Raw genomic sequence first — 22431 nt, 5'->3', positions numbered from 1 at the left:
AAAAAAGAAAAAAGAAGTAAGAGCTTTAAAAAAGTGGGGGCAGGGAGACTGGATGGTTTGGGGGAAAGAAGCAAGAAGGTACGTTGTAGAAAAAATGAAGAGAAGCTCTAGATGAGCTTACTGCGGTGAGTGGTAGAATTAAAATTCTAGATTCACCAGTCAAGACAGTCAGTGGTACAGAATTTCATTTTAATGGCAAACTGGTGGGATTGCTGAGTGTTTTTGTGGGCAGTCAACAATGTGAGGGCAAATAATTCAATTATCAGCTTTAACAAGATATACTTTACAGACTTCAAATTCTAAATGGGCTATTTCTTATTCACTCTTCATTTCTAAATCCAAATAAGGTGGGCTTGAAGGAAAAATATATACATTACTCTGACAATTTTGGTATTACCAACTTCCCCATTTGTGCAATGTTCTCAGCTGCTTTTAGGATTTCTTGCATCCCTTGATGCTGTTAACACTCTCGGGGCCTTATACATTTCTGCCCTCATTCATTGTATGGCTCAGCAAGCTGCTGAGACTCCTTGGATTCTCAGAAATAAAAGCCCCAGTCTTTTTTCTTCCTCTTTCCACATGAAAAATGTGAATTTTCTCTAAGGTGAGCAAAAGCCAAAGTCATTTTGACCAGATTTCCTGTTCCTTTGACAACTGTCCACTGCCATTGGAGAAGAATGAAGATTTTTTAAGCTTTATGGCGCTCCATCAGCTCTCTCCCTCCTACCTTTGCTTAGCTGATCTCCTACTGCAACCCAATCAACATAATTTGCTCCTCCTCCCTATACCTTTTCTCCTCATCTCCTTGTCCACCTCCTCCTCCCTCTGGCCTGGAACTCCCTTCCCCTTCAAAGGCAGCAGACCACCAATCTCCCCACCTTCAAAGCCTTCCTAAAATCACATCTCCTCCAAGAGGCCTTCACCGCTAAGTCCTCATTTCCCCTACCCACCTGTCTCTCTGTGTCACGCATGCACTCGGATCTGTAATAATAATAATAACTGTGGTATCTGTAAAGCACTTACTATGTGCTAGACAATGTACTAAGTACTGGGGTGGATACGGGCAAATTGGGTTGGACAGAGTCCCTGGCCCCATGGGGCTCACAGTCTTAATTCCCATTTTACAGTTGAGATAACTGAGGCACAGAGAAGTGAAGTGACTTGACCAAGGTCGCACAGCAGACAAGTGACAGAATCGGGATTAGAACCTATGACCTTCTGACTCCCGGGTCTGTGGTCTATCCACTACGCCACGCTGCTTCTCTGTACCCCTCAAGCACTTGATTCTCACCCCATTGCCACCCCCACAGCATTTACATATGCATCCTTCCACTGCCATTTCCTCCATAGGTAATTTATTTTAATGTCTATTTCCCTGTCTAGATTATAAATTCCTCGTGGGTGGACTTTGGCCCCTGTAGCTCATTTCTCTCTCTGGATGCAAGCAAAGCCAATCGTGTCAGCAGGACTCTACCCTGCTCAGGGAACAGTGCTGGTTGCTACGGAATAGCAGGTAGAGCAACAGGGCTGCAGTCCAACAACCCACAGGCTACTGATTTTAGGGCCTCAGGAAACCAAAAGGCATTTCAGCTTCGAAATTTCACATAAGTGTCATGACAAATAAAAAATTACATTATACTCAGGATTATCTTTCATTGTACCTTCCTTGAGTACAACGTTTTAGTGGTGTGTAATTCTTCTGAACAGTGTTTCTACTGTTTGAGTATAGCGACATCTTTAATACGTCCCTAAGACCAATGCCATTGGCATAGCAAGGCATAGTGGGAGTCAGAAGGTCACGGGTTCTGAGCCTGGCTCTGCCACTTGTTTGCTGTGTGACCTTAGGCAAGTCACTTCACTTCTCTGGGCCTCAGTAACCTCATCTGTGAAATGAGGGATTGAGACTGTGAGCCCCATGTGGGACAGGGACTGTGTCCAACCTGATTTGCTTGTATACATCCCAGTGCTTAGTATGGCAAACATTAAGACCTTAACAAATACCACAGTCATCATCATTAGTAGTGTAGTAATAGTAGTAGTGGCATTTATTAAGAGCTTGCTGTTTGCAGAGCATTGTGCTGGCTGCTAGGAGATAGTACCCATGTGGGAATTAGACATGGTCCCTGTTACTCAGAAGGCTCACATTATGAAGCTTTATAATATTATGCAATACAAACTGTCGGTAGCTGAATCAATATCCGCCCATGCTTGACAATACAGTAACAGTGCTTCTGAGAAAGGAAGATTAGAAGTTATCAGATTTACCAATTGCCCAGAAAAAGTAGGATTTCAGAAACTGTCTAAGCTGGAGGGATACAAAGTATATTATTTGTGATAGAAAAAAAACGTACCAGAGACACCACTGGGAGATTATTTTGGGCTTTGTAGACAGATTTCTTTCTGCCCTCCCCCTTCTTAAAAATCTGTTAAAGCCACAAAAAGCTTACTCTTTGGGTTTGTGTCAGGGCAGCTGTTCTCTTCCCCGTGTTCCTCAGGCTGCTACAAGGATCAAATTTCATGCTTTTTTGTTCTTCCTCCAACTGGCCACCATCTACATTCTTTTTCTCTACTAGGCTACACTTCTAAAGAAAAATACACTGTGTCGTCTCCTTATATATTTCAGACACATTTACAAATTCACATGCACACACACACACACAGAGATAATTTTTAAATCCCAAACCACGGTCCTTTTTGCCATACTTTTTTGTCTGTAATCAAGGGCAATGGTCAATTATCAGCTGTTGTATGTAAAACCTAGTCTTTCCCTACAAAATCAAAGCGCCAGAAGCCTTTTTCTCCCAAAGGGGGAAATGGGGTGAATTACATTCGTTGCCTTGATAAGAGAAAGGGGAGACTGAAACCAGGCATTCAGCACAATTGATGAGACAATTAAGCTTCCGAAAAAATACTCATACTTTGCAAAGTAGTCTGGTGAATTACTGTAAACAGCTGGAGTCTTCATTAACGTCTAAATAGTCTTCCAAGCGTTTGCTTTTCATTTTACATTCACAATGTGCTCTTTGAAAAATTATGATAGAGATTTAAATAAATGTTCTGCCCTTCAACAGTGGCTGTCATTCATAAGTAGCTTAACAAGCTATAAAACCTAGAAAAGCAATGCCATTTAGTATATAATTAATGCTAAAAGTCCTAGCTTGTAAAATCAGTGAGGCACTGAAAGTTTACCTACTGAAAATGGGAAACACTCAACACCTGAAATATGCCTTGACTGATCTGGATTGTCACCAGTTTCTGAAATTCAGTCAAAAATATCTTGCTTCTTTCCCTTCTCTCACCTTCACTTTATTGCCCAGCAGGCGCTAACTACGTCTCTGAGGTTAGAGGGGAAATGCCATAATGCTAGTGAACTCTCTGGCCAATTAGTTAGGGTGTTGACATGCCCTGACATCATCATCATCATCAATCGTATTTATTGAGTGCTTACTATGTGCAGAGCACTGTACTAAGCGCTTGGGAAGTACAAATTGGCAACATATAGAGACAGTCCCTACCCAACAGTGGGCTCACAGTCTAAAAGGGGGAGACAGAGAACAAAACCAAACATACTAACAAAATAAAATAAATAGAATACCTCTGTACAAGTAAAATAAATAAATAAATAAATAGAGTAATAAATATGTACAAACATATATACATATATACAGGTGCTGTAGGGAAGGGAAGGAGGTAAGATGGAGGGGATGGAGAGGGGGACAGGAGTTTTTGCTCAGTGTTTCTTGGGCAGAGGTGGGTAAAAGAGTGCAGGGTAAGAACAAGGGTATCCCCAGAGAAGGGCAGACATGTTCCCCTCTCACTCTTTGTGGACAGGGAATGTGTCTACAATCCTAAGTTGTACTGTACTCTCCCAAGCCCTTAGTACAGTGCTCTGCACACGGGAAGCACTCAATAAATACCAGATTGGTTGATATGAATGCTTCATTCTTCTCTTCAAGGCACAGCAGGCTGTACAGCTGAGCTACATCTTATAGGCCCCGAAGAGCTAGATTGTTTCTTCACATCTTTTTGCAGAGCACTGTACTAAATGCTTGGCAGAGTGTAATATAGTAGGTAGACATGACCTTCAGGAGTTTAGGAGAGGAGGTGGGAGTGTGGTTGTTGCTGGGATGGAGTAGGCAACTATAAAGGAGTGCATAAAATTTCATTATCCTGGGTTTCGAGCAGTGGATACTGGGGAGGGTGAGATCTGGACTCTATCTTGAATTCATGAGAAAGAGTGTGGTCTAGTGCATAAAACAAGGGTCTGAGAATCAGAAGCACCTGGGTTCTAATGCCAGGTCTGCCACTTATCTGCTGTGTGACTTTGGGCAAACCCCCGTTCCCCTCTGCTCCTCCTACCCTCCCCATCGTCCTGACTTGCTCCCTCTGCTCTACCCCCATCTGCCCCACAGCACTTGTGTATATATGTACATATTTATTATTTTATTTATTGTATTAATGATGTGTATAAATAATTCTATTTATATTGATGCTATTGATGCCTGTTTGCTTGTTTTGAAGTCTGTCTTCCCTCTTCTAGACTGTGAGTCGGTTGTTGGGCAGGGATTGTCTCTATTTGTTGCTGAATTGTACCTTCCAAGCACTTAGTACAGTGCTCTGCACACATTAAGTGCTCAATAAATACCATTGAATGAATGAATTCCTCTGTGCCTCAGTTACCTCATCTGAAAATGGGGATTAAGACTATGAGCCCCAAATAGGACATGAACTGTGTCCCACCTTGTATCTTCTCCAGCGCTTAGTAAGGTGCTTGGCATATAGCAAGCATTTAACAAATACCATAAAAAAATTATTATTGCATTACTCTGGGCCTATGGAAGGCAAATCACCTGGTCTTTATTGTTTGGGTTTCCTCCCCTACTAAAAAGAGAGAATGCATGTCTCCTGCCCACCTAATAGGGAAGCTGTGAAGAATGAATGCCTATAAATGACTCCTTGGAAAAGATGCTTTATCACTAAAGCATCCTTGAGATTTCAGAGGATGGTTATAAGTCGGAGATGCAAATAACAGTAATGATCAGTTCTGCATTCTCCTTTAGCTTTCCCGGAGCATTGGATTTTTATGATTAGTCCACTGGCCTGTTAGAACCTATTCTGTCTGTCTTCATTTGTCCATTCAGATCTTCTGCTAGCTAGTCAAAAGTTCATGAGTAAAAATGGGTCGGTTCTGACACCAGACAGAACCTGCTGGTTCCATGTAGTTTTGGTATCCACTGAGAAAAATGAATGGGAAGGTATAACTCTAGGTTGACCCAAACTGTCCAAGTGTCCAAGAGGAATCTTGGAAGCAGTGAAAAACTTCTTTCACTTCTTTACCGGGAATACTAACAGAGAGCTAAGGGAACTCACAGGTTACTGAGTTGAGATCTCCTGCCCCTTGTTCTCCTGTGCCCTTCGGCGTCATCTCTGCTGCTTAAGAAAGCTTGGACGGTTTTTGCAAGCACCACATTTTCCTCTGTCACATACTGAATCTGGCTACCCATTGTTTAGTCGAATCTCTGGAATCTCAAATAAATCCCCTTCCAATTCTGGATTCGTATGAATCACTCCCTTTTAATTTCCCCCTTCCTAAAATCCCCCGGGGGCCTTGTCAACCTTGGGGGACAACACTCTTTTCCTCTTCCACCTTATGGGCCTGGGTCAGAATGACCCCATGTCTGAAAGCAACGGCTGGAAGCAGTTACCTCCAGGTCAGATGAACACGGTTTCTTGTTTCGGACAGAGGAGGTTACTAGAGAGGGAGAAATGCACTCCCAGGCTCTGCCAGCTGTGTGTCTTTGTTCGTCCAGAGAACGCTAAACTAAATCTGCATGCGTAATTGACAAGGGGTGGCATGCATCAAAAGTGGATCCTTTTCCCCGAGTTGATGGCCTTTAGGTTTCAAGTCTTGTCTCACTGTTCCCGGAATGGTATAGTGCCCACTCTGTGAAACTTTCTGCCAACACTAGATGAAGAGAAACCCATCTTTACCACTAATGAAACCACGAAAATTTTGATGGCGAAGAGCAAACTGACCCATCAGAAGAAACTGATGTACACGGACATTGGCGTGCAAACCAATTAGTATTTCTCCTGATTGTGGGAGAATGAGCCATAAGCCTCAGCTATGGGGCCAGATTTACCAGGCTCTCGTGCCTATACCACATTTTTGCAGCCCATCACAAGTGCCTCCTTGCACAGTTTCAGATAAATAGCCCTTCAGGACAGTGTTTTTGGGGGACTTTATTGAAGGATCCTGGACCTTGCAAAAAGCATAGAATACACCTTCAGCATTAGGTAAATAATCATCATATTCACCTCGGCGTCTGGGGAACTGGGCCCCAGACTGTTCTAGAAAGTGATAGAATTTTATCATCCCACCCTCCTCTAAGAGAGTTTTAGAAGCAGTTCTTCAAATGCCGGAAGTGTTTACTGGCATATTGAAAAGCAATACACAGAATAAAATAAATAAATGCGTAGATTTAAAATGCGCCCCCCCCCTCTGGATTACAGGGTTTTAAACCAGCTGAGTAACTCTCCATCACCTTCAGAAGATTAAGATTCCCTGAGAGTTCAATGCCTCCAATTACAGCCATCTTCTGGCACCTTTCCTGGTTGCCCTTAAATTAAGGAGACCCTGAACGCCAAACCGCTTTGACAAGAAACCACGAAAATGAATTTGGCATTCTGCTACTTTTTCAAATTTCGAATTCCAATTGGGATAGGGACGACGATGAGAGGGTGGGAGGGGGTGTTTGCTTGAATGGGTCTTCCAAAAGAAACACTCAGGGAACACAACTGAAACCATACCACCAATAATAATGCAAGCCTGAGGGGTTCTCACCTGCCTAGGCTGAGAAGACAAAGTGGCGGGCTGCATTTGCCTCTGTATCTGTTGGCGGGGCAGCATTATCCGTTGAAGCAAAAACTGTGCATTGCTGGGAGACTGCTGGGCCTGCTGGCCGGACGAAGCCTGCTGCGGTTGCTGTAAGTAGTGCAGCAGGGACGGCTGCCCTGTCCCTGCCGGCATCGAGGGCATCTTCTGAGGAGCGGACTCGGAAGCGAAGTGGGACAGGGGCTTGGTGTTACTAAAGGAAAACTGCTCTTGGGCCACGGCGCTCTCATTCACCAGGCTGGACTGCAAGCCATTGGGCGACTGATGCAAAATCACGTTCAGGCTTTTGGGCTGATTTGTCGCCATGGACTTGTACAGCGAACTCTGCATGCTCGTCGAGTTACTGGCCGGGGTGATAGCGGGGATTAACGCGTTCTGAGGGCTGAAGGGTTGCTGGTGGAGGGCAGGGCTCGACAGCTTTTCCGGTCTGTAGGGTGGGGAAGGCCCCGTACTGGTGGGTGCCATGTTGGACACCAAGTTGCTCTGTGGGCTCTTAATGTTATTTGCAGTGATGGCTGCGGGGGCCATGGTGGCCAGCATGGGATTTTGAGGGCTGAACTGCTGCTGACTGAGAGCCGGACTGGAGAGTTTCTCGGAGCCGTATGGCGGAGAAGGCCCGCTAGTTGGGTTGCCACTCGAGGCCATGCTGGAGAGCAAGGAGTTGGGAGGGCTCTGGATGCTGTTCCCCGGCAAACTGTTGGTGGCCATGCCGGACACCAGGACGTTCTGAGGGCTGAAAGGCTGGTGGTGGGGGGAGGACCCTTGCCTATACGGTGGCGAGAGGCCTGGCGGAGACATCGTCGACCAGTTCCCCGCCGACACTGGTTGTTTCGTAGAAGACACTTGTTTGCTGGCTGCCAGGGCCTTCAGCTGGTGTGCGTGATGCCAGTGAGGCCCCGGGAGGGTGGGCAAGGAGACTGGAAGCAGAGGCTGGGACGGATTCTTGCCCTGGGCGGTGGAAGAAATGGGTGAGGCAGTAGGTTTGTTGGGAGGCGGAACTGGATAACTGGCCCCGGCAGAGGATGGCCGCATCTGAGGTGACCCACCACTGGTCGGATTGCAGCCGGGAGAAAACTCCTTGGCGGACATATGGTTCTCCAAGTGAGATGTCTGGGGAGAAGGCTTGGGGGTGGTGCTCAAGGCTGGCTGCGGGTGGCCCATGGCGAGTGGCTCCTCTGGCTTGCTCCCCAGTATCTTCTCGAGGTCCAGCTCGTTAGGAGAAGGATCGGGCATTTTGGTCAGCTCCTCTAGCAGATCCTGCAGCTCCTGGTCCATTGACTGCAGATTGTTGACTTTTTCGTCATAATGAATCATGTTGTTCTGCCCTCCCATGGACCCTTTCTGTCCCATTTCCGGATTGGGCGGTACCGAAAAGGGAGAACCGATGCTGCTGCCATTCATGTGGCTATTTTCCAGTAGCCCGGGATGGGCAGTGACCCCCAGAGGTGGGGTGCTATGATTCATTGAGAACGGAGAGTTCTGCATCTCAGGACAGGAGACACTGGCATTGGTACTCTGTCCCAGAGAAAGAGTCACATCATCAAGGCACGGCCTCTTAACATCATTAGCGTAAATCCCTTCGGGTCCCACGCCAGCGGCCGGAGAGCTGTCACCTTCCAACTTCCTCTTAATGGATCCCTGGGACTGGAACAAAGAGATGTCTCATAAGTGTCTGACACACTAAAGACGCAAAACCAAAGAGCAAGGCAGAACTCACAAAACAGAGTAGGGCTACGTAAATGGGTCCTTAGAGTTGAAACCAGCCCATCAGTATCAAGCCCAAGGGACACGAGAGCTTTAAAACATTTCCTCTGTCTTCTGAACCATGATACGTTTCAGTTGTCTTTCCCCTTAAACAGTCTCGAAACATTTCAAATGCGACATTATGCTGCCTGCATACTAAACGTGCCAAAGATTTATGCAGAAGATATTCTTTGCCCAATTAATATGTGCGCTCTATGAAACTATGCAAAAATAATAAAGTTAGCTGTTTGCTGCCAAAGCTGACATGAGGCACGAACTTGAGGCAGCTAAAATATTTAACATTCCATAAAGTCAGTGCATCTGAAACAATCTGCAAATATGCACATTTTCCAAATTAAAAAAAAAGGCTGAAATATCAACACAGACATTAAACTTTCAAATCACCTCCCTGCAGATGTTTCAAAATGTTTGTGAAATACCAAGTGACAGGTAAAATCTTTAATTTGGGGGCTGTCTAAATAAATCCCTGACAGATTAGATTTGTTCATCGGAAGGACTGCAAACCATTTACAAAAGCCTCATGTGTTTCAAAATAAAATGAAGACATAAGTAACTCAATCCTCCTTATATGGGTGAATTATGAATCCAGGACTTCTGAAAAATCTTCCTAGTTCCTATTGTACATTACGGAAGTTCCTTGACAACAATGGTTCTTTCACTGCTCTCACTTGACACACCACGCCGATCTTTCCTAAATGCAATTATCTGTGGTCGTCATTTTAATAACCGTGACCTGCGTGTCAACAGGATTAATCAGTCATTAATACCACTGCTGCAAGCAGAGCGGGGAAAATGTATGTTCTAATCTATCAAGAGAGGGAAAGAGAGATAACTTGGAAATTACCTAAATACCACCAGCCTAATAACAAAAAGAGGAACAGACATATTTCCTTTCAAACCGGACTTCAGATAATAAAACCTTTGCAAGCTTTAAGAGTCTTCGAGAAAATATTAATTTGACCTAAAGATGCCATTTGTCCTCGTGGTGTTCAGATCTCATTCTTCTCATGTCCTGCTTTTTGAGCTGAGATCCCAAACATGCATGCAGAGTGCTTCAGAGGAGCAAATATGCCAGGCAACTGTGAAATTTTCATCTCTCATCTTGAAGCTAACGCACTGGCCTCCTCTCTACTGCTGAATGTTGACCCTCCCTGGGCACATTTCCCAACTATGACTGCCCAACCTCCGGATGATCAACGGGTCTATCGAGGGGAGGCAATGCGCCAGAGCAGGTTGCCTATTATGGCAGATGCTCCTAGAGGGCAGGAAACCGGTCGCGGGCTTCTGCGCTTCTTTCCCAAGAGCTTAGAAGTGGTATGTATTGCACTGGGTGGGTACTCGGGAAATACCGTTATTACTACTTTCGTGGTGCCCTCCAGGAATAGGATTCCTAGTGATCTTACTCTGTCAGGCTGAAGTCAGGTTTGCGGTCATTCATCCATTCATTCATTCATTCATTCAATCGTATTTATTGAGCGCTTACTTTGTGCAGGGCACTGAACTAAGCATTTGGGAGAGCACAATATAACAATAAACAGACATACAACACCAGCTATCCCCTATATCCTTCCCATCGTCTTCTGGTCTTAGGTCTATGGCCGTGGCACCTACCATGGCCCCTTTGGCCTGGGCCCAGTACAGTGCTCTGCACACAGTAAGCACTCAATAAATATGATCGAATGAATCTCAGGACAAGAGAGCTTTGCCCCTTCTGCCTTGCAGTCCTGAGGAGCCTCAAGGAAATCGCCAAACTGAAGTTTAGCCATCTCTCTACCAAACCGAGGGGGTGAGTGCTTGTAACTGATACGAAGAATTGATTTAACCTTGACCTCAGATCAACTGTAGGCTAATTCCGAATGGCAACGTAAATCGGTCACTTCCTCGGTACATAAAGAGGAGCAAATTCAGAAATATCCAATAGGAATTTGGGGACTGGAGACAGGGAGAGGAGAGAGGGGACATTTTCAGACTTAGTAGGTCAGGGAAAACGTGGACATGTGTGGTCTCTGCGGCACTTCTTTTGCCCGGGGACAGTCCTGTTCTTTGTATTTTTGGCACAGAATTTTATAGTTTCAAGACAGTAACAAAAAGTATTTTAACTCTTCTGGGGGTCTCGGTGCCAGGGAACAGGAATGGCCGCACTACTTTTTAGGACAGCTTTCTCCCCGTCTAGACTGTAAGCTCCTTGGGGCATGGGACACACCTACCAACTCTGTTGTCTTGTACTCTCCCAGGTGCTTAGCACAGTGATCTGCACCCAGTAAGTGTTCAATAAACATGACTGGTCAATTGACTCACCTGCACTGAGGACAGAGTTTCAGGATGTAGTTTGGAAATCTGGCTTTTACTGTCTTTTCTCTTTACATACAGTCAAAAGCGGCTTCAGTCTACTATAAATAACGCATCTCTTCATTTCAGATTTTATGGTCAGTGCTTTCAACTCCTAGCCATAAAACATGGAGCCTACAGTGCTGTGGCTAAAAGGTTAAAACACCAGCCAATTTTCAAAGCTGCTACGTAAATAAGGCTATATAAAAATAACTAGGATAGTGTATGCTTTTCACTGGGCATTGTTTAGGTGTGTAAATCTATTATCCAATTAGGGCAGTGTGTTCATATATATAAATATATATGTGTATATATATATATAAAATAAAAAGGTGACCTTAAATGTTTTCTCCTCCAGTACCACATGAGCTTTTTACTCATATATGCTTCACTTTGCTTCCCTGCTGTCTGTGCAAGGAGTTGGCTAAATCTGTCGAGGGCCCCAAGTCCCATTAAAATGCTTTCACAGGAAAATGTAGTTCATTAACATGCCAATGTAGTGGTTCTGTCAAGTACAAGGTTGAAGTTTTCACCAAGACACTTGCTATTTTAGATCATTTGATTGCAACTGCAGCTAACAACTCACTGCTCTGGTCTGACTTCAGAGAATCAGCAGTCCAGAATTCTGGGTCAACGAAATTCCATCTGTTGCCTGTGACAGGCCCCTTCATCCAGTTTTCTTGGGGCTTTTCCCCAAAACAACCATCTTTCCTTCATTTAAGTGCCAGCTTCCAGTCTCCCATGCCTTCCCTTGCAGGATACTCTAATGCCAGCAACCAGTTCTCTCTGCTGGAACTGAATTCCAGCGCTTAGAACAGGGCTTGGCACATAGTAAGTGCTTAACAAATGAAACTATTATTATGACCCAGACTCTGGGGCGAAGGGTTATTTCACTGCTCCTTCTCCCTTTTCATCCAAGGTTAAGTGGTAGATCACTGCTGACTGCTGAACAACAAGAAAATGCAAGCTGCACACAAAACACATCTTGCTCCTCTTTCTATTTGTTATTATGTGCACTCTTATTATTTGGAAATGAATGAATTTATAACCTACCTCCCAACTAACCACTAGACTGTGAGCTCTTCTAGACTGTGAGCCCGCTGTTGGGTAGGGACTGTCTCTATGTGTTGCCGACTTGTACTTCCCAAGCACTTAGTACAGTGCTCTGCACACAGTAAGCACTCAATAAATACGATTGATTGATTATAACAAAAGGCTGTAAAAATCCCCAATTCTAAGTACATGCCAGAACTGGACAAGGCGCAGCAACCAGTATCCACTCCCAAGACCTTGTAAACAGTTATTACAATGCATCCCATTTTGATAACTACTGCATTTGGAAAACCAAGGTGGACTATCTGACTTGGGACAAATTCAACTCTGAAATGACCAGTATTCCAGTTCCCGTTTAAAAAAGTGAAACTATACAGTCAACCCTTAGTTTTTAGACAAACTGGAATAAAGGTGAAACTTTCCTGTAAAGGGTCTGAATTATAAGCGAACAGAACTGGCTCACAATAGTGGCAGAATGAAAATAAATATGAATAACAGTTTGGATTATTCATTTCCAATAAATTTTACAACCTAAAGGATAAATATTTAATCAGTAACACATTCCCTTGAAGTTGGGGGAAAAACATCAGAACATCGAGCGTTATCATATTGTAAAAAGACTACAGGGGCAGATGCACCAGGTGTGCCTAGTTTTATGCAAGAGACAGCCACATTGGCATCTAGCCATAAGTTACAGGGATGCACCTACTTTGCCCTATTCAGAATGATCTGCAGCTGCCCTGGTCTTTAATTGGAAGGTGTGGCTAATGAAGACTACAGGTGCTTTCAAGATTAGAGACTAGAAGCCAGTAGACTTTTTCTTTTTTGGGGGGAAGTTCAGCCCAAAAAGTAAGGTGGCAGCTTTGGTAGTCGGTATAACTTTAGTAATTATAGGATTTTAGATCTACAATGGGCCATCCCACCAGAAGGTATATGTCCTTCGTCACCAACAAGATTTCCCAGCACTAAAAAAGTAGCCCTGATGTGGAGGAGTTAGGGGTCATATGGGCTAGAGACTCTGGAGGCTGACAGGTTCTAATCCTGCCTCTTGCCTGATGTGTGACCTTGGGCAAATCACATAACTTCCCTGTGTCTCAGTTTCCCTATCTGTAAAATGGGGATTCATTACCTGTTTTCCCTCTTACTTACAACTGTAAGCCCCATATGGGACAGGGACTGTGTCCAACCTGATCACCTCGTATCTACCCCAATGTTTAGTACAATGCTTGACAGAGCAAGAGCTTAACAAATACCATTATTTTAATGGGTTTTTTTACATGCTTTTGAGAATCAATGCAACAGTCCCATGTCTGACTTAAGAAAAAACAAAATTAGGGATCCTGAGAACTGTTTAACAGCACTAACCCAAGAGCTGTAGCTGTTGTTTCTTTTCTTCTGTGTGTGTGTGTTAAACGTTGCACACTGTCAGATCCAGAAGTAGTCAGTGTTTGCCAGAGGCAAACTGTTTGCAGCACCCAGCCATCCAAATTTAACTGTCTGTGGCTTTGACAAGCTTCGATGAAAGCTATCTGCCCATCAGCCCCAAATGTTTCTATCTGTACTGAAAAACCAGTCTCATAATGAGCAAACCAAAGTTGGCAATTCTCCACTCTGAGAGACTTGAAGAAGTGAGACTACCTTTGCAAACACACCAGCTGGAAAAGGTTTGCACTCCTAAGAAAGATACAGATATATTTAACGATTTCATCCTCCTGAAAGGTTCTACACAAAGCAACAGAAACACTAGGTAATGTGCTCCTCTCACTCCACTAGGTGTTCTGTGGTGGAAAGCAATTATAGAGTAGCTTGACACAAAATGACCCATGGCTAATTTCAAATGATCCTAGGCCTTAAATTTGACTTGTGGGCAGAGAACATGTCTACCAACTCTGTTATATTGTGCTCTCCAAAGCACTTCACACAATGCACTACACCCAACAAGCACCCAATAAATAGGGTTGATGGACTGAATGTAAGCAGCTTCCTGGTTGAGTATTTACTAGAAAGGTTAAAGGTTAGATTTGGCAAGTTCCCATCCCAAAGTCCTTTCATTTCCTCACTTCCCCAGGGCTCTAGAACTGCCATGGTCCCAAGGAAACTTTGTCTGAGGTCCTCGCAGTCCCACTCAGATCAGGCACATCAAACTCATTCCTATGGATAGGCCACATATGGCCTATTCATTCATACATAGGCCAGGCTTTTAAAGATCTACTAATCCTTAAGAAACACTCTGTAAGATTATTAGTTATCCATTACACTGTTATTAACTAGAACAAAAGGAAATTTAACTGGTGACTAGAACTATATTAATTTCTTGCAGAGTCAATATTAGTGGGTGGGAACTGCAGTCCAAGATTACAGGGTGAAAAATGGCAGGAAATGGAGAGAAGGGAAAACGTCATTAGTGGTAGTAGACATATTTCCTGGGTTCCCACTTGGTGGGCTGCACTCTACTAGGGAAGTACACAATAAAGAAGTAACATGTTACCCGCCTTCCAGGAACCAATATTATTGGGGGAGACAAGCATAACAATATTTGCCACTACAACTCACATTTTTTCACAATACAAACACACACACACACACCTCTGGCGCAGTGGATACAGCAGAGGCCTGGGTATCAGAAGGTCACAGGTTTTAATCCTGGCTCCATGACTTGCCAGCTGTGTGACTTTGGGTAAGTTGCTTCGCTTCTCTGTACCTTAGTTGTCTCATTTGTAAAATGGGGATTGAGACTGTGAGCCCCATGAGGGACAGGGACTGTGTCCAACCCAATTTGCTTGTATCCACCCCAGCACTTAGTACGGTGAGAAGCAGCGTGGCTCAGTGGAAAGAGCACGGGCTTTGGCGTCAGAGGTCAGGGGTTCAAATCCCGGCTCCGCCACTAGTCAGCTGTGTGACTTTGGGCAAGTCACTTAACTTCTCTGGGCCTCAGTTACCTCATCTGTAAAATGGGGTTTAAGACTGTGAGCCCCCCGTGGGGCAACCTGATCACCTTGTAAACGCCCCAGCGCTTAGAACAGTGCTTTGCACATAGTAAGCGCTTAATAAATGCCATTATTATTATTATTATTATTATTATTATTACAGTGCCTGGCACATAGTAAGCGCTTAAGTAAGGTGCTTAGAGAAGCAGCGTGGTTCAGTGGAAAGAGCACAGGCTTTGGAGTCAGAGGTCATGGGTTCGAGTCCCGACTCCACCACATGTCTGCTGTGTGACCTTGGGCAAGTCACTTAACTTCTCTGAGCCTCAGTTACCTCATCTGTAAAATGGGGATTGACTGTGAGCCCCACATGGGACAACCTGATCATCTTGTATCCCCTCCAGGGCTTAGAACAGTGCTTTGCACATAGTAAGCGCTTAACAAATGCCATCAAAAAAACCAAAAAAACCAAATACTGCAATTACTATTATGACCTTTCTCTTAGGCAGTGACCACCGTGGGAGAGGCCCAGCCAAGTCAGCCTTCCCCCCTTCACCGAGAAGCCCATCTCCTCCCTTCAGAGTGAAGGGTGGCCCACCATAACTGCTACTGGAAGTACTCTGGGGCTTCTGACATTGTTTAGAGCAACTTCCTCAGCCCAAAGCAATGACTCAGCCAGCAAAGGCAGGATAGGGATGGCCTGACTGTTTCCTTTACTTCCCTTCTGGGGCCAGCTGTTCTGTGTGGGCTGCAGTCAACCTCAGGGCAGGCTGCAATATGGCCCCTGAGGCCATGTGTTTGCTATACCTGAGGAGAAACTATTCCCTGTAGCTAACCCCAACTCATATCACAGATATGAGAAGTCAAGAGCTTCAGCTGGGCAGCCTGGCCTAATGGAAAGAGCCTGAGAGTCAGGGCACAGGGGTTCTAATCCCGGCCCTGCCACATGTCTGCTGTGTGACCTTGGGTAAGTTGCTTAACTTCTCTGTGCCTCATCCGTAAAATGGGGATCAAGACTGTGACCCCCACATGGGACAGGGACTGACTCCTTGTATCTACCCCAGTGCTTGGCACATAGCACGTGCTTAACAAATACTATTATTATTATTATTGTCAATAACTGAAAAAGGTTCTGAGCTTTGGGCAGGACTGTAGGGGCCGTGTGTGCTATGTTGTTCTATGTTGTTAATCAATCAATGGTACTTAATGCGTGCTTACTGTGTGCAGAGCGCTGTACTAAGTGCATGGGAGGGTACAATACAGTTTGTAGACAAGATCCTTGCCCTGAAGGAGATTACATCTTTTCCCTATTCCCAGGAAAGAGGGAAATTGCCAGCCTGGACCAGGTGTCGCCAAGCCTCAGACTGGTCACAACCTAATCAATCAATAGTGTTTGAGTGCTCATTATGTGCAGAGCACTGTACAAAACACTTAGCACTGTACTGCCCAAGCCCCGGGTTCCGCAGTCTTGGAGGGATGTTGGATGTTAGAGTCCCGGCAGCCAAGGGGACAGCTGTACCTGCGCTAAAACCTTCTGCAAGGGTTCAATCAATCAATCAATCGTATTTATTGAGCGCTTACTGTGCGCAGAGCGCTGTACTAAGTGCTTAAAACATGGGAATATTTTTGCCGCGCCAACGGTTGGGAAGGGAAAAAGAGCAACCATAATCTCCCCGTCGGGGAACTGAACCCCGGTCTCCCGCGTGACAGGCGGGGATACTGACCACTATATTAACGAGGACTGGGTGACTCTGGGGACCTCAGGGAAGCATGCAAATGAAACCAGGACCCATCTGAGATCAGCTTTGTGTGGGTCTGACCGGGGCCCTGTGTGACCCTTAGTACCGACCCACCCTTGCAGGATTTGGGGTGTGCGCGGAAAGCTAACAGCATCACTGTGCAGTCTCACCCAAAGGACTATTGCCCCCAGGGTAGTCACCATTTCTGAGGATTCACTGTTCCTGCGGGCTGGGCAGCGCCTAGAATAACACTGCGAGAGGGCAGCGTGTGTCGGCTCCGGGGTCTGGTGGCCGTATTTCTGCGTGGCCACAATCTGGTTCACTGCCCTCTCCTTTCCAGACTCCCGGGGAGGGGAAAAAACTCCCTTTGCCAAACAATGCCCTCTCTGTCAGGGAATGGAGGAAGCGCAACAGGCTTCTGAGGCTTGTCTGACTTTAGACCGAACAGGAGAACAGAAAGTGGTGCCGGGGGTGGGCGGGGGGAACCGAGGAGGAGGAAAATGAAAAGGTCCTCACATCTACCAACAGAAAAACTACGGAGGAATGAAAAGAAACTCCTAGGTTGGTGTGAGAAGTAATATGCTTGACAGTGGAGCTGAAGTAAAATATTGTAACTTTTCTGCAAGAAACACTTTGCTTTAATAGTAAGACAAACTGAAATCAATGCATCACCCTCTGATGATCTATATCAAAGCGTTCAAAGCATCAAGAGTTGCAAAATTATTCCATGTAGTGCTTGCAAGATGATTAGCAACAGTGAAAGCTGACAGTTCTAGCTACCAACCTCTGGAGTAGTGTGAAAAGTAATGATACACTTTTGAAGTTATTTATTGGGTATCTACTGTAATTGAAACTCCACAAATCAATCTTTGCCTTACTACATGTCAATCACAGGGGTCTGTAACTGTGCTAAAAACCTGCTCTCACTCAACTGATTTATCAGTCACTGGAGTGTTGGCATGTCTCCGCCTTAAGGTTTACAGTACAGAAATTTGGTGGATATTAAGTGAAAGGGATAGAAAAAGTTAACAAAGAATTCCTAATCAGATTTAACTTTTCAACCCACAACCTGCCTGACTGCCTAGCTCCAATCCGTCCCGACATGACAGACAGATGACTTTTACACGGTAAAACCCTTTGACAGGAGGGCAGTCTGCCCACAACATAGCTCCTCTGCATCTGACATGAGAATCACTGCCTCTGTTTCTAGTCCACACAGTAAGGACACAGAACGCCACATCTTTTGACTGTTCATCGTGGATACATTCCCAAGCTCTGATGGGGGCACTGTCATTTCCTTTAGCATAATTCATCTCCTGTTCTATTACATCCACCCAAATTATTCCTGCTGAATATGCTGAAGAAGACAGGGTTCCATACGGACGTACAAAGGATTCCGGGTGCTGACTGTGAGACGGCAGGTAGTTGACTGTCGCGGAGATCAGCTGTGAACTGTGGCAGGTGGATTGAGGGGAACATTCATTCATTCATTCAATCATATTTATTGAGTGCTTACTGTGTGCGGAGCGCTGTACTAAGCGCTTGGGAATGATCTTGCCTCTCCATTCTGGAGAGAAGCACTGCTGTTGAGACGATGGTGCAGACCCATCAGCCCTCCCTGACAGCATCAGGGACGACGTTTGTTCTTTTGGTCTGCCGCCAACCATCTGCCGGGGCGGGGGAACTAAACTGGGGACAGAGATGGAGGCGTGGGGAGTGAGCTGAAGGAGGAGATTTGTCTACAAGGTCAGCGTGGAGGAAGAACCTGATCTAGTTAGGGGATAGGAAGAAAATCCTGCCATTCTGGTGGGGGGAAACCTTCCAACGTTCTCAGGGAAGCTTTTGGCATCTAGATTATTGAAATCATCTGCGGTTTCTCTTATTAAACTGCCTTGTTAAAGTGAACCCTGAAGACTCAAGAGGTAGCAGGGGATTGGTGGGCTTTCTCATCCTTACAGACAATTGATTCTCATTGAGATGCAAATACTAATTCTTTCTGCAGAGCTGTGCGGCTGCTCCTTCCCCTTTCAGCCCCAGCTCCTTTCAGAGCTCCTTAGAGTCAGAGACCACAGGTGGTACATCTCTCCCCGCTTTCACCCTCTGCCCTCCCCCAACACCCCCTGCAAGATCCAGAAAGGGAAATCAGGGACTGGATTGCTTCAAGGAACGAAAAGAGAAAATCAGCTCATTTTTCTCAGTTCAGATCTGGTCTCTCTCCCAGTCTCATCCTCCCTGTCACTTTGCACTTCTTTTTCTTCTCTGAGCTCTGGGGCCTGCTCCCCTGAGGCTGCAGCCTTGTTGCTTCAGTGAAAGAGTGCAGTGCCTGCCGCTGCATTCATCCCTCATGGCCCCAGCCACTTTCCTGGCTAATTGCCTCAGTTTATCAAACAGGATTGTCTGCAGCAGATTTGCATTTGACCAATGCATCTGGGTGGGGGAGAAGGTCACTGCTACCGCTTTCTCCCCCCCCCCCCCCCATCTTGTCCTACTAGCGGGAGATTTCATGTGCAGATGCCTCCTAATTAGTCATCTGAAGGCTTCCAGCAATCACATTTTCTCCCAGAATATCACCCAGAGTTGTTTGTCTGCAATGTTCCAATTTCACTTGAAAACCAAGTATATTAACCAGATGGCTACTAAGAGAGAGGAACTCCTCAGGCTCTTCCAGGCTCCAAATCAAGTACAGTCCACTCCTGTCTGGTGGCAAACCATGTTCAAGGCCTGGCTTAGATCTGTCTCCGGGTATCGTGGCTCTTGACTTTTCCTCTCCACAGTATCATTCTGGAGAAGGGATTTTTAATAGTCCACTTATTTCAGGGTCTGAGAGGTCTCGATTCTTTCGGGGGAGCAGACGCATTCATTTGCAGATGTTCATTATGGTCAATGGAATCATTTGCATTATTTTAGGCCAAGAGGATTTCCCGTTTAATTCTCCTCATCCGGGTGCTGGCGTAAATTAGGTTGTTCCCAATAAAATGACTATCAGAAAGCCTGGAGTTCAGCGACCGAACTGAACCGTTGATCAAGAACAAGGCTTCTCCTTTCCCCCATTCCACCTGCAAGACAACTAACTATACCTCAGTTTTTATGTTATGTTTTAGTCTTCTTCAAAGTACGTAAGGTTTTCCAACCCCAGAGATTTTTTTTCCAGCGGCCACCACCTCCCAAGGTAGTTACAGTGATTGTAAAATCAGTGAAATCAGCATTTCCTACAAATGGCCCATGACAAATTATTACTCAATTAAATCAATTGATCAATTATTACTCAATCAATTACTCGCCTCAAGACAGTTGCTATTTCCCAAACCATTTGCCATGTATGTGTAGAAGTGCCCTCTTTTCCTGCTTCTAAGGGCCAGCGCCATTTCTGAGCCCAAATGACCACAGATGTATTTCCAGTTTAGGATGGAGCTGGTCTCTTCTCTGCTCAGACCATGATGAGTCCATTGATGGGCAGGTGGAGAGTTCCACTGTGACACTCCTGACCACTGTTCTTTAAGGCTCTCTCGTTCTTACTTATCAACTGTCTTCACTTGCACCCTGCTCCTCCCAGACTAACTTTCTGTGCTTTGCTCTTGACTCTCCCTCCTCTAACCCCTGCTTGAGCCTGAAATGCCCTCCCACTTCAAATCCACAAATCTCCCCACCTTCAAAGCCTTTCTGAAAATCTTCTTATTGCAGGAGATGCTCCCCAAATGATTTCCAGCTTCTCAGTTCCCATCAAACCAACTGCCTTTAACCCTTTTGTTCATATGTCTTTCCTTACACATGGATATGTTAGTTTGTATTAATTTACACTCTTTTATTTATTCTACTATCAACTATTGTTACAGTGTTCTTTCTCCTGCTCCACTATTTAGAAGTAATGTGCGCTTTCCTCTTGGATTGTAAATTATTTGAAGGTGGGGCCTCATCTTCTACTTTTATTGCATTTATTCTATTTCCTTTATCCTATTGTATTATACCTTATTGACTGTATTTGGTATGGGGCTTTGCACACATTAAGTGCCCAATAAATGCTACTGCTTTGATAAATATACTTCCCACATCCATAGCTCACTTAGCTGGGAGGTGGTGCTGTCTAGTTGATAGGACACTGGACTGACAGGTCAGTTAGAAAACCTAAGTTTTATTCTGATTCTACCAGTTCCTGCCTGCATGGCCTCAGGGGATTCACCACTTTGGATCTTCGGCCTGCTTTGGCGGGAAAGAAAACTTTCCATTTAGCTCTCTCTTTGGGGGAATGATGTGGCACAATGAGATCACATCTATGGGTGTTTTGAGCAACTGGGGGATATGTTAGTAACATATTAAGTTATTTCTTTTTCCGACTATGAAAATGGAAACAAAATTCTTGACTTCCCTACTGAATCGTAGGGAGGAGGGAGGGTTTAATCTTGAAAGGCAGGGAAAATATCCAGAATATTTACTTATCCTAGCCCATCCTGAATACTGTATCAGCCTCTTTGTTGACCTCCCTGCCTCCTGTCTCTCCCCACTCCAGTCCATCCTTCACTCTGCTGCCTGGATCATTTGTCTACAAAAACATTCAGGACATGTTTCCCCACTCCTCAAGAAACTCCAGTGGTTGCCCATCCACCTCTGCATCAAACGGAAACTCCCCACCATTGGCTTTAAAGCACTCACTCAATTACCTTGTCCCCTCCTACCTCATCTAACCACCTTCCTACTACAACCCAGCCCATACACTTCGCTCCTCTAGCATCAACCTTCACACTGTACCTCGATTTCTATCTCGCCGCTGACCTCTCGCCCGTGACCCACCTCTGGCTTGGAATGCCCTCCCTCCTCATATCCATCCAACAGACAATGACACTCCCCCACTTCAAAGCCTTATTGAAGGCACATCTCCTCCAAGAGGCCTTCCCTGATTAAGCCCTCCTCTCCTCTTCTCCCACTCCCTTCTGCATCACCCTGACGTGCTCCCTTTATTCATCCTTCTTCCCAGCCTCACAGCACTTATGTACCTATCTGTAATTTCTTTATTCATATTAATGCCTGTCACCCCCTCTTACATGTAAATTCATTCTGGGCTGGGAATGTGTCTGTTTATTGTTGTACTGAACTATCCCAAGTGCTTAGTACAATGCTCTACACACAGTAAGTGTTCAGTAAATATGAATGACTGATCTACTATTCAAATGATAACATTCTTTTCCAAGTGGCATTTGGGGATTCTGTTGTGTTCAGGGAAAACTCAGGTACTCTGAAAAATGAAGAGGAAAAGGGGGCTAGGGAAGGAAGAGTCTCTAACCCACTCAAATAATCCGATTCATCATCATCATCATCAATCGTATTTATTGAGCGCTTACTGTGTGCAGAGCACTGTACTAAGCGCTTGGGAAGTACAAGTTGGCAACATATAGAGACAGTCCCTACCCAACAGTGGGCTCACCGTCTAAAAGAGGGAGACAGAGAACAAAACCAAACATACTAACAAAATAAAGATTTAGAATCATCACTGAATTGGTTTATCTCGCTCTTATAAGGAAGTCATATTGATCATCCAGAAAAAGCTAGTTCCAGGTCTTAAAAAAAAAACCCCAGTGCAAACATTAATTATGGGCCAGAGATTGTTAAAAAGAAAAGAGAAATACATCCCACTATTACAAATACAGGAAACCACAAGAAGAAAGGGGACTTTAACTGAAAGACGTGAACACATAGCTTTAGGCTTTTGACTTTTAGTGAATGGGTGGTCTTCCCC

At 45.0% G+C, this 22431-nt stretch overlaps 1 protein-coding gene across 3 annotated transcripts in view; it reads right to left on the bottom strand.

Annotated features, from left to right (window-relative positions):
- The window catches only part of MAMLD1 (mastermind like domain containing 1), a 130433-nt gene that overhangs the window by 38989 nt on the left and 69013 nt on the right, over nucleotides 1-22431 (bottom strand). For all 3 annotated transcript variants that reach the window (XM_038748128.1, XM_038748130.1, XM_038748129.1), the window contains exon 2: nucleotides 6845-8539. In XM_038748128.1, coding sequence (XP_038604056.1) covers nucleotides 6845-8539 — 1695 coding nt within the window. The remainder of the gene's footprint in view (nucleotides 1-6844; nucleotides 8540-22431) is intronic.

Source organism: Tachyglossus aculeatus, chromosome 6, assembly GCF_015852505.1.
Source record: "Tachyglossus aculeatus isolate mTacAcu1 chromosome 6, mTacAcu1.pri, whole genome shotgun sequence".
In the NCBI taxonomy this organism is placed as follows: domain Eukaryota; kingdom Metazoa; phylum Chordata; class Mammalia; order Monotremata; family Tachyglossidae; genus Tachyglossus; species Tachyglossus aculeatus.
This window is presented reverse-complemented; position numbering and strand designations above follow the sequence as displayed.